We start from the raw sequence: 12551 nt of genomic DNA on the forward strand, positions 1-12551 counted from the left end.
AGGTCAAAAAGAAGTGAACAAGACTTGGTGGCAACCACCATTAAGGCTTGATTCATGGAATCATGTCCAATCGTGGTCAATGATCTAGATAATATAAGCAGACTTTGACTATGAGAGAAAATTAGTAGAGAGAGATAATAGGAACTAATGTTTACCTGCAGGTCCAGATACATGTTTGAAAGTCCATGCATCCTGTGATCGATACCCCCAAGGTAAAGCTTGCACTTTTATTTATGCTAAGATATGAGGTTGGTGATAGACCATGGATTTTACCCACTTTTAGCCATGATCTATAAGTGTTTTAATATATATTTATTACTATATAGAGTATATTAAGAGTATTTACAGATTCAGGTACGTTCTGGATAAATATGGTGATTTTGGAGGCTTTGGAGATGCAGAAGAGCACAGACGCGTCATATGTCAAGCTATGGATGGAGACCTTCCCACAATTAGATTGAGCCCATATTTTGACACAAGATCGAGCTTTGAATTAGCTTTCCAATTCCACCGGTTTGAGGTCAATCAGCATTCTTTAGCAGAAGTTATGCCCGTTTTACTGAGGAGTGGTCAGTCTGCCTCGCGAGAGAAAGCTGTCGAGAAGAGGAACGTATGTCGATCGATGCAGAACTCTTGACATCGATCGATATGGATGCCAGAATGCGGGCCGAGCATATTTTATGACCGACTGAAGCCCAGAAGCAACCCCAAATTACCAGAATACCCTTGGACGACCATAAACCCTACTTATGTTATTTCTAAGTCATTGTTGACGACTACACGCTACCAAAGCTTTCTTTTATTCTTGTTCTTAGTTAGGAGAGAAAGGAAGAACTCTTTCAGAATCCTCATGGAACTCCATTGGTTTTGGTTTTATATTATTTATGCTTTTTATCTATTCATCTATGATTTCTGTGACACACTTCATGTCTGAATAGATCCACCTGTTAGATTTAGGGTTCAAATAGGTTAGATGAATTAGCCTCAACTATAGAATTACTTAGTTGTGATATTCATTGATTGATTGTTCTTAATGTTTGTTATAGCCTTGCTAACTAGAATATTGAACGCAGGAATTTGCATGTGTCAAGCATCCTTGATCATCATGTCCTGAATCTAATCTGTCATGCTAGGACTGCTAGAAAAAGGGTAACCGCTGATCTAGGAAGCTAGTGAGCATTATCAACCTGCGCCTAGGGCTTAGCTAGAAGCATCGATCGATATTGTCTTCTAACAATCGATCGATATTGTGAAAGGTGTATCGATCGATATCCCTATAGGATCATTGATCGACACTTTCTTGTGATCAAAAGACGACAGTTGAGATCCAAGATCTAGTTAGTTAACCTGTGAAACATTGCTATCGCTGATCAATGTGATTAAGGAGTTGAGCTCTAATATATCATGCATGCAACTGTTAGGCATCTATAGGATTATAATCTCCAACACCTGAATAGAAACCCTAGATCTAGCAACCATCCTTCCATCAAACAAACTTCTTGCCAAGCTGAACAATCGTGTTGTTCAACTTGTTTACTGCTTTATTACTGCTTTGCATTTACTACTTTATAAACTATTAGCCTAGCTTAATCATATAGCTATTAGATCTAATTGGTTTCCTAGCTCCCTGTGAATTCGATCCCTAAGTACTACAACTCGACCTCTTATTTGAGAGAGTATAAATCACTCCTTAGGGTAATTTGAGTGGTATCGAATTTGGCGCCGTTGACGGGGAGCTTTGATCGCCATTAGATCTTATTTAGTTAGATTTAGTCTAGGTTTTACTATTTTTAAAAAACTGATAAAAAAAAATTTCTTCTGTTTCAGGTACATACATATTAGTACCAGGAACAACAATGAAGAGAGGATTTCTGGGTTATTCAAAGAAGAAGCCTGCTGATTCACGCACGATCCGTAAGTCTACGAGGGAAGAATCGATCGACACCCTCCAAGCAGCATCGATCGACAGCGTGAACCAGAAATTGATCGACAACGTACACCATCAATCGATCGCCACCCGACAAACAACAGTGATCGACAGAGCCAATGAACCGTCTAAAAACACTGTTCATCCGAGGTACTGTTCATCCCAGTACTGTTCATCTAGGTATTGTTCATCCTAACACTGTTTATCTCCCGTCGATCGACACTGTTCATATCCCGTCGATCAACACTGTTCATATCCCATCGATCGATATTGTTCATCCTGCGTCGATTGACACTGTTCACTGCGACACTGTTCATCCGAACACTGTTCATCCCGACACTGTTCATCCGGTGAAAATCGACACCACCTGCGGGGAGACAGAGAAGATCGAAGTGCTTATACTTAAGGTCGATGAGAATGAGATGTTAAGAGATGAAGAAGGTCGCACTCGCAACAGTGCGGGAGAATTGATTAATGCTCAGGGTGCTGTGATCTCTGATGTGATTGATGTTGCTGAGATGAATGACTTTGACCTGAGCCGTGAGTGGTATGATTGGGTAGGTCAAGATCCCTTCCAGGGTCTTCCTCACCAAGATCCCAGAACACACTTCGAAGAGCTGGAGGATCTCGTGTCAAGGAGTGAGCAGAATGAAGTGTCTGAATACCACATGCTCTGCAAGATCTTCCCTTATTCTATCTCTGAGGATGCATTCAGATGGTTCAGTCAACTGCAACCAGGATCTCTAACCAGCTGAGATGACATTGAAAGAGCATTCCTTTACAAATTTCTTGATGATGTTGAAGCAACTCGTGAAAAGGAGAAAAATGATAGATGGGACAGGTTCTTGGCATCGTTAGATGATGAGTAAATGATTCCACTAAAGCTGCTCGACGACTTTATTGCAAAAAGGGATGAACAACATGTATCTAGAGAGCTGAGCTGAGTAGAGGAAGCTGGTACTGAAGACGCGACCTCAACGTCGACCGACATCACGACCTCAACGTCGATCGACGGTACGACCTCAGAATCGATCGCCCACACAATCCCAGCATTAATCGACGGAAATTCCTGTTTCCGATCAAGACCACTTGAAATCCCTGAAAGTTTGAGTTATCCTCAGGACATCGTAGACTCGGCACAGAAGAATACTGATGTATCAAATTGTCATCCTGACCTAGATGTAGACAGAGAAATCACCATGGAAGATTAATCACCATGGAAGATTTCTTGGAGCTAGAAGAGTTCTTGGAATTGGAGGATGGAGAAAAGCTTGAAGACTTGGATTCAAGTAGAGAAGTCACTATGGAAGACTTCTTAGAGTTGGAGGAATGGCTTGAAGATATGGATCAAAATTCGAAGAAGAAGCTTGATGACGATCAGCATACATCGAGAGGAGATCTGGAAACTTCAAAGGCTAGCATCGATCGACGCCAACCTGATGAGATCGATCGAAAACCACCCCACATCATCGATCTACACCCACCCGACATCGATCGACACCGCCAACCACTTATCGATCGACACCGCCAACCACTTATCGATCGACACCACCCACCTAATATCGATCGATTCCCATTGCTAGACGTTCCACCAGGTTGCATAATTGAGATGGAACCGATTGAGGAGAGGATTTACATGTCTAAATCCTCACACCTTGCTGTCCCTAAACATCAGAGACCACCTATCTGGACAGAAGAATCTGCTGGGTTTCACAAAAGAGTGAAGAGGATACATGATCATGTGAAGACTGTGGTTCCAAGCGCTGTATTTGAAGCTGAATCTCCTATTCCACCTGATAGAAGTATGCAGTTCAGTTCTCACATTGAGGTATTGGATGATCATCAGCACGTAGAAGCTTCTCAGAGAGGGTTGCGATTTACAGATGAAGTTGATAAGGGCCCAGCAGAAGCAACATCGATCAACACCAACCGGATACCATCGAACGACATCAACAAGCCGGCATCGACCGACACTACCACTTCTCCATCGATCGACACTGGACGCGTATCAGAGCTGAAGAAATTCGATGTGTGTGGAAATCTTAGGGATGTAGATACCACCACGCGTTCAGACAAGTCTGGGAAAGAAGAGGAGGAATTGGAAGAAGAGAAAAAGGATCAAGGATGGTCATTGACCCCTCACTTCTCAGATTGTGTCAGGAAATCCAGGGTGTGCAAAAAATACTTCTCATATCCATTTGCAAAGCTTCGAGCACTCCTTCTTGCTGAGATGATAGACAAAGGAGAGAATTCTATGGAGGAGGCTTTCACACAAGAATGATAAAGCTTCAGAGAGTAGACATTGAGACTTGTTTGGAGCATGTTCTCATTCTCATCCGGACTAAATCAGATCTCCAAAGTCAAGCTAAATGACTATAACAAAGCGCTGAGTGGGAGGCAACCCACTATTAGGTAAAAGGAAAAGATCCGAGGAAGACGAGTTTGCAAGAGGATCAACGATGGCTGCGCAGCATCGATCGACAGAGCATCACTAGCATCGATCGATCGCCACTTAACTGTGTCGATCAACAGAGCTTCAAGAGTATTGATCGCCCCTAACCTGTGTTGGTCGACACTAACATCAAAGTCAGGTATACCATTTTTCCTTGTTACATATTTTCCTTATGATTTATTTCCCCACCCATCTTAGACTGTATAACACTGGTCACAGTGTTGTTTAAGTCTGGGGGAGGTTTTACTAATATTGTGTTTTAGTTAGCTATTTAGAAAAAAAAAATTAAAAAAAAAAAATCCGAGTAGACGATTCCTCAGCATATCGACCGATGGGACCAGCTCGACATCGATCGACAACACTTCATATCCATCGATCGATTGTCTCCTCATTGTGTCGAATGATTGCTCTAGCTATCGACCGATGAGACCACGTCGCTATCAGTCGACAGCACTTCATCAACAACGATCGATTGTCACTTCATTGTGTCGATCAACATTGACATCAGCGAGCAGGTTATCGTTCTTAGTTGTTAAATTATGTACTTATGTTTATGTTATTACCATAACTTCGACTGGATATACACTGGGGACAGTGTAATTTAAGTCTGGGGGGATGCTTATTGATATCTAGTTTATTGTGAGTCTTATCAAAATGTTTTCAAAAGAGTTTTATTGAGTCAAGAATGAGATAATGAACTTATTAGATTTTACTTGTTATCTAACCACTCTTTAGCACCATTCTAGATTTAGTCATTGCAGATAGTACTAAAGATACTAAAGTGGATCAACATGTCAACTATTCACACTTGTTGAGATTGTTTGAAGAAACCAAAGCTGACCTCCAACACTATACCTGACACAACTACTTGTCTTGGGGCTTGGTATACATGGGATCGGATTCTTCAAACAAGTCTGGAAGGTAAAGCCTTGTGTAGATTAATCAAATTTTCTCTCTCTATTTCGACCCTAGATTTATAGGTAGAGATATTTATTTTCAAAAAATATATATATATATATATATATATAATAGGTGTTAGTTTGGTGGAATCCGAACGGGACTTGGTGGCTACAACCATTAAGGCTTGCTTCATAAGGATTCCAACAAAAAGAATTCGAATGGGACTTTGTGGCGGCAATCTTCAAGGCTCGATTCATATGAATTCTTGGATATAGGTCAAAAAGAAGTGAACATGACTTGGTGGCAACCACCATTAAGGCTTGATTCATGGAAGCCTGTCAATCTTTGTCAATGATCTTGCAATATAAGCAGACTTTGACTAAAGAGAGAAATTAGTAGAGAGAAAAGATAGGAGCTAACTTTTACATGCAGATCCAGATACTTGTTTGAAAATCCTTACATCATGTGATCGATACTCCCAAGGTAAAGCCTGCACTTTTATTTATGTTAAGAAATGAGGTTGGTAGAGGGGAATGTCAGACAAGATTTGCTAAGTTGTTGGCTAGGTGAATCTGGTTGCTAAGCTAGGATATGGTATAATGTGCTTTTGTGATTAGGACTTCTTATATGTGGATTGAAATATTGTAGAGGTTAAGATTCTAAGATTTAAATCATGTGAGTCCCTGCTGTTTTCAAACCTCTTTCAGAGAAACTGTCCGTTTGTTTTGCTTGAGGACAAGCAAAAGGGTAAGTCTGGAGGAGTTGATATACCATGGATTTTACCCACTTTTAGCCATGATCTAAAAGTATTTTAATATATATTTACTACTATATAGAGTTTATTTAGAGTATTTACAGGTTCATGTACGTTCTGGATAAATATGGTGATTTTGGAGGCTTTTGAGGTGCAGAACTGCACAGACGCGTCAGATGTCTAGCTATGGATGGAGACCTTCCCACAGTTAGATTGGGCCCATCTTTTGACACAGGATAAATCTTTGAGTTAGCCTTCACATGCCACCGGTTTGAGGTCAATCAGCATCCTGTAGCAGATGTTATGCCCGTTTTACTGAGGAGTGGTCAGTATGACTCGCTAGAGAAAGCTGTCGAGAAGAGGAACGTTTGTCGATCGATGCAGAACTCTTGACATCGATCGATATGGATGCCAGAATGCGGGCCGAGCATATTTTATGACCGACTGAAGCCCAGAAGCAACCCCAAATTACCAGAATACCCTTGTACGACCAGAAACCCTATTTATGTTATTTCTAAGCCATTGTTGACGGCTACACGCTATCAAAGCTTTCTTTTATTCTTGTTCTTAGTTAGGAGAGAGAGGAGGAACTCCTTCAGAGTCCTCCTGGAACTCCATTGGCTTTGGTTTTATATTATTCATGCTTTTTATCTATTCATCTATGATTTCTGTGACAAACTTCATGTCTGAATAGATCCACCTGTTAGGTTTAGGGTTCAAATAGGTTAGAGGTATTAGCCCCAAATATAGAATTGCTTAGTTTTGATATTCATTGATTGATTCTTCTTAATGCTTGTTCTAGCCTTGCTAACTAGAATATTCAACCTAGGAATTTGCATGTGTCAAGCATCCTTGATCATCATATCCTAAATCTAATCTGTCATGCAAGGACAGCTAGAAAAAGGCTAACCGCTGATATAGGAAGCTATTGAGCATTATCAACCTGCCCCTAGGGCTTAGCTAGAAGCATCGATCGATATTGTCTTCTGACAATCGATCGATATTGTGAAAGGTGTATCGATCGATATCCCTATAGGATCATCGATCAAGACTTTCTTGTGATCAAAAGACGACAGTTGAGATCCAAGATCTAGTTAGTTAACCAGTGAAACATTGCCATCCCTGATCATTGTGATTAAGGAGTTGAGCTTTAATATATCATGCATGCAACTGTTAGGCATCTATAGAATTATAATCTCCAACACCTGAATAGAAACCCTAGATCTAGCAATCATCCTTCCATCAAACAAACTCCTTGCCAAGCAAAACAATCGTCTTATTCAACTTGTTTACTACTTTATTACTGCTTTATATTTACTACTTTATAAACTATTAGCCTAGCTTAATCATATAGCTATTAGATCTAATTGGTTCTCTAGCTCCCTGTGAATTCGATCCTTAAGTACTACAACTCGACCTCTTATTTTAGAGAGTATAAATCACTCCTTAGGGTAATTTGAGTGGTATCAGTTGGTAGAGGGGAATGTCAGACAAGATTTGCTAAGTTGTTGGCTAGATGAATTTGGTTGCTAAGTTAGGATATAGTATAATGTACTTTTTGTGATTAGGACTTCTTATATGTAGATTGCAATATTGTAGAGGTGATTATTCTAAGTTTTAAATCATGTGAGTCCCTGCTGTTTTAAACCTCTTTCAGAGAGACTGTCTGTTTGTTTTGCTTGAGGACAAGCAAAAGGGTAAGTCTGGGGGAGCTGATAGACTATGGATTTGACTCATTTTCATCCATAGTTTATGGGTGTTTTTACTAATAATTATTATATTATATAGTCTATTTATTATATTTATAAGATCAGAAGTGTTTTGGAGATAAGTGATGATTTTGGAGCATTTTGGAGATATTTGGAGCAAGCACCCGAGATGACCATCGGTCGATATTGGAGATGAATAATCAATCGATACTCACATCTGTGTATCGATCGACAGCGAAGCATGCAGTAAGCCCGTTTGGTCACAGCCGACTTGAAGCCCAAGTCTTCACCATTTTACAAGATTACCCCTGGCGAGTTTTACCCTAATTTTATAAGCTTTGCCGCCATGTTAGAGGCAGAGTGTGGTTTTCTAGTTTTATCATTTTCACAGCAAAGTTTTTAGGATTTTGATAGATTGGAGAAAATATCCAAAGTTAAAATTTGTGATTGGAACTCCATTAATATCTATTTACTATTCTAATGAAGTTTTCATACTTAATTGTTGTTATGAATTGCTTAGTCATGTCTGAGTAGTTCCATTGTTCGATTTTAGGGTTTAAATAGGTTAGGAGGGATTAAACCCAACTATAGATTGCTGAGTTGTGATAATCATCTTTAGGATTGTTCATTAATGCATGTGTATAGATTAGCTACCTAGAACCTGCCCTTGGATTGATTGATAAAAGCGAGAGCTTTATTTTCATCGTGAATACATTCTAATAGAACTATGTTTCTTGCTATGAGCAAGGAGAGAGCTGATCTAGTGAGCTTAGTAAGCTATTATTCAACCCGCGCATAAAGCTTGACTAGAGCGCGTCGATCGATATCACACTTGAATAATCAATCGACGGAGCAAAAGGTGTATCGATCGATATCCCTATAGGATTATCGGTCGACACTTTCTATTGATCAAAATAACGAGAGTTGAGATCATTAGATCTAGTTAATAGACAAGTCCAAACATTGCGACCGATGATGGACTTGTTGACTAAGTAGTTGAGCTTTACATTATCATGCATGCAACTCATTAGGCATCTGTAGGATTATAATCCCAATTTTCCTGAATAAAAACCCCAATTCTAGCTATTTTCTTTTTAAGCACCAAAACCTCAAACCAGCTATTGAACAAATATTTGTTCAGTATAAAACTGAAATTTATATTAAAAACTCTAAAACCATCTTGCTTAACAAATCATATTAGATTTCTTAGGTTCCCTAGCTCCATGTGAATTCGATCCCTAAGTAATACAACTCGACCTCTTATTTGAGAGAGTATAAATCACTCCTTAGGGTAATTTGAGTGGTATCATTTTTCTTTTAAAAAAAGTTGAAAAAAAAAAACTAAAATCAAAAATCTAAAAACTAAAATCCAAAATCTAATAAAAACTAATAATTAAAGACAAGCTCTACAAACAATTGAGATTTGTCCTCTTTTGTAAGGTTTGCCATGTAACTCAAATACATCGTCGATACATGTGCGCACGAGCTATTCATGAGTGGCTGAAACCAAAAGATTACGGCTCTATATTATTAAAACTCAAGTACAAAATTGGAGTGTTTGGAGATTTGAATAGAACTATTAAAAAAATTTGGAGTGTTTGGAAACATGGATTGTAGTCTTTTAAAAAAAATTAATTTTGTTTGGAAACAAGGATACTAGTATTAAGAAATAAAGTAATGGGCTTATGTTATTAAGAAAAATTAAAAGTCCATCATATTATAAAAAATTATCTATCTCGGCCAGTTTTAAAATATAAGAAAATGTGTCAATCTAATTGCCTAAAACTTTTTTTTCTTCTTTTTTTTTTTTTTTTTTGTCGACGAACTTTTTTTTCTTCTAAACTAACCATAAAACAAAATTTAAACCTTATACATATTTCAGATCAAAATAATAATTCAAAGTTGATTTATATCACAAAAATTGATTCAAAAATATACATATATTCAAAAATGGATTTTTACTAAACTATTTTTCAATAACCATTATAAAAAATGTTGTCAATATATATAAGAAAAATACAATACAAAGTCCAATTTGAAATACCAACTCAAATTATGGTTTTTATATTTCATATTAAGTTTGAAAAATATAATATATATAATTATTTATATGATGGAACGTATAAAATACTATTAATTATATGATTACTTATATGATGGTACATATAAAATATGATTAATTATATGATGACAATATACGATATATAATAATGACTAGGGATGGGCTTTCGGGTACCCATACGGGTTTGGTTCTGATCGGTTCGCGTTTTGGGTTTTCGGGGTCAAAGATTTCAACCCTATTAGGATGTTTCTAAATTTTAGTTTGAGTTCGATTCGGATCTTTGCGGGTTTGGTTCGGGTTTGGATAACCCATTTAAATGATTTTTAATGTTTTAAATCATTATATATTTTAAATTTCTCAAAATCTACAAATAAAATAATATATTACCTATAAATTTGAATAACATATGTCAGAATACCTAAGCTTAACATAACAATTGGCTTGATTTACAATTTTGGATACGGAATCAATAATTATTTTAAGTATTTTTGGTGATTTGAGTATACTTTAACTATTTCAGATATTTACTTTTGACTATCTATATATATTTTCAAGTATTTAAACCAATTTAAAAGTATCATTCTTGATCTTTTATATACGTTAAATTTTAAAATAATTAATATGTATAAGTATATAAATCTATTTTTAGATAAATTCGGGTACCCGGATACTTCAGTTCAGATCAGATTCGATTCTCTAAATAACAAAATTTTGAATAATTCGAATATTTAATCAATTTATGTTCGGGTTTGGTACTATATTTTCGAATCAGTATCAGTTATGTTCCTCGGATTCATTTTACCAAACCCTAATAATTATATGAAAAACAAACATCAACATAGTTTTCAAAATATACACCCGCGCAGGCGCGCGGGTCAAAGTCTAGTTGAAGTTAAAACAATTTGTAAAACCATCCCAAACATTTTTTTTTTGATGAAATTTCAAATTTATTGATCTATTGGTAAGCATTTACAAAGAATAATCTATCTAAAAAAATATGTAGAGTAAGAGACCGAAAGATGTTTAAGAGAAGGAAAAAAAACTAAGGAACTACTGTAAACCATCTTTGCATGAGCCCTGCATACTTGTGTGACGGTCCATATTTAAGAGAGGTAATTCGATTTCGCACTGTCTTATCAATGAGGCGAGTGATCTGAGCTGCAGTTGACCATAGCTTCTGATGCCTTCTCCCATTGCGCTCCTTCCAAACATTATAGATTGTCATCTGGAATACCATTCGAACCAATATCCAGTCCAGAGGGGAGAAACGAGCATGCTGTATAGCTAGCAATGTATCAGACCATTCAGGATCCATTCTCTGACCAAGCAAACGACCAGCAATGTTATCCAATACAGTGTAGCTAAATGTGCAAGCAAAGAAAAGATGGTCCCTAGTTTCATCTATTTCCCCACATAAAGTGCAATGTTGCTGCATACCCCAGCTGCGCATCCTGTCACCAGTAGAGAGCCTATTTTTTATCGCCAGCCAAGTGATTAAACTATATCTCGGAATCCCCTGAGCAAACCACACAACCTTGCTCCAAGGTACTGTCCCGCGCTTAACCCGAAGTTGGTGCCAGGTTTCCGATGCAGAAAAATGATCCTTGAACTGATTTCTTGAATGCCGCCATAACGTTTGATCCAGACCATTTTCAGCGCAAGGGACCGGTGCGTCTCTGATCAGACCAAGAAGCGCTGGAAAGTGCCTGCTACGCTGCCCTCGAATGTGCCACTGCCCATCTCTTACTGCATCACAAACCCGAGCATTACGAGGGACTCCATATTGTATTGTACCTGCATCTCCTGTAATGTCAATGATTTTCCCTTGACCAAGCCAATTATCAAACCAGAAAAACGCATCATTTCCATTCAGTATTTTTGTTTTCATGAAGGGATAAGCAAGATCTCTCAGCTTTAATAGCTTCCTCCGTATCCAAGATCCTTTATGGTCCTCCTTGACATCCCAAAAAGAGCTACCTCGTAACAAATAATGTTGAACCCAAGAAACCCACAGTGACCCTTCCAATGTAAACAAACGCCAAATAAGCTGAAGGGAGAAGACTGTTGCAGAATCTCTAAGTCGACGCAGACCCAAACCACCTTCATCCTTAGGAAAACAGAGTTCTGCCCAAGCAACCTTTGCTTTATGGGACTGGTGTGGAGAACCAGACCAGAGAAACGCGCTATAGAGACTCTCAATCTCATTCAAGCAAGAAACAGGGAGGATGAAAGCAGAGCTCCAGAAGTTGACTATGCTTGTAATAACTGATTTGATCAGCTGCAGCCTCCCAGCGAAAGAGAGACTTTTGTTGGACCAGGTGAGCATCCTGCTGCGGACCTTGTCTACTAATGGTTCATAATCACGCTTTGTAAGTGTCTTTGTAGTCAAGGGAAATCCCAAATATCGTATAGGCAGAATCCCTACGCTGATCCCCTTAGCTACAACAGCAGCTCCAAGGGCGCCTGAGGTGTCACCAGATGCGAAGACTGTGGACTTCGAAACATTGATGTACAGACCCGATACACTCGCAAATTGATCCATTACCTCCATTATACCATCTAAAGAGCGAGCCTGGCCATCGGAGAAGACGAGGATATCATCTGCAAAGCTCAAATGAGTAAGCTTGACACCTATACAGTTCGGGTGGTAGCCAAACTTCCCAGCCTCCGCAGCTTGATTCAGCATCTTACAGAGAACGTTGTTGAGAATAAAATATAGGTAAGGAGATAGAGAACACCCTTGGCGA

At 38.4% G+C, this 12551-nt stretch overlaps 1 protein-coding gene across 1 annotated transcript; it reads right to left on the bottom strand.

Annotated features, from left to right (window-relative positions):
• Positions 1 to 10846: 10846 nt before the first annotated feature.
• LOC106369680 lies at positions 10847 to 12490 on the bottom strand. Its single transcript, XM_013809802.1, has one exon. The coding sequence runs from the start codon at positions 12488 to 12490 to the stop codon at positions 10847 to 10849; it is 1644 nt and encodes a 547-aa protein (XP_013665256.1).
• Positions 12491 to 12551: the final 61 nt, after the last annotated feature.

Source organism: Brassica napus, chromosome C2 (genome assembly GCF_020379485.1).
Source record: "Brassica napus cultivar Da-Ae chromosome C2, Da-Ae, whole genome shotgun sequence".
Taxonomy (NCBI): Eukaryota; Viridiplantae; Streptophyta; class Magnoliopsida; order Brassicales; family Brassicaceae; genus Brassica; species Brassica napus.

Coding starts and splice junctions, on each gene's coding strand:
- LOC106369680 (XM_013809802.1), bottom strand. CDS start 12,490: ATGCTGAATCAAGCTGCGGAGGCTGGGAAGTTTGGCTACCACCCGAAC.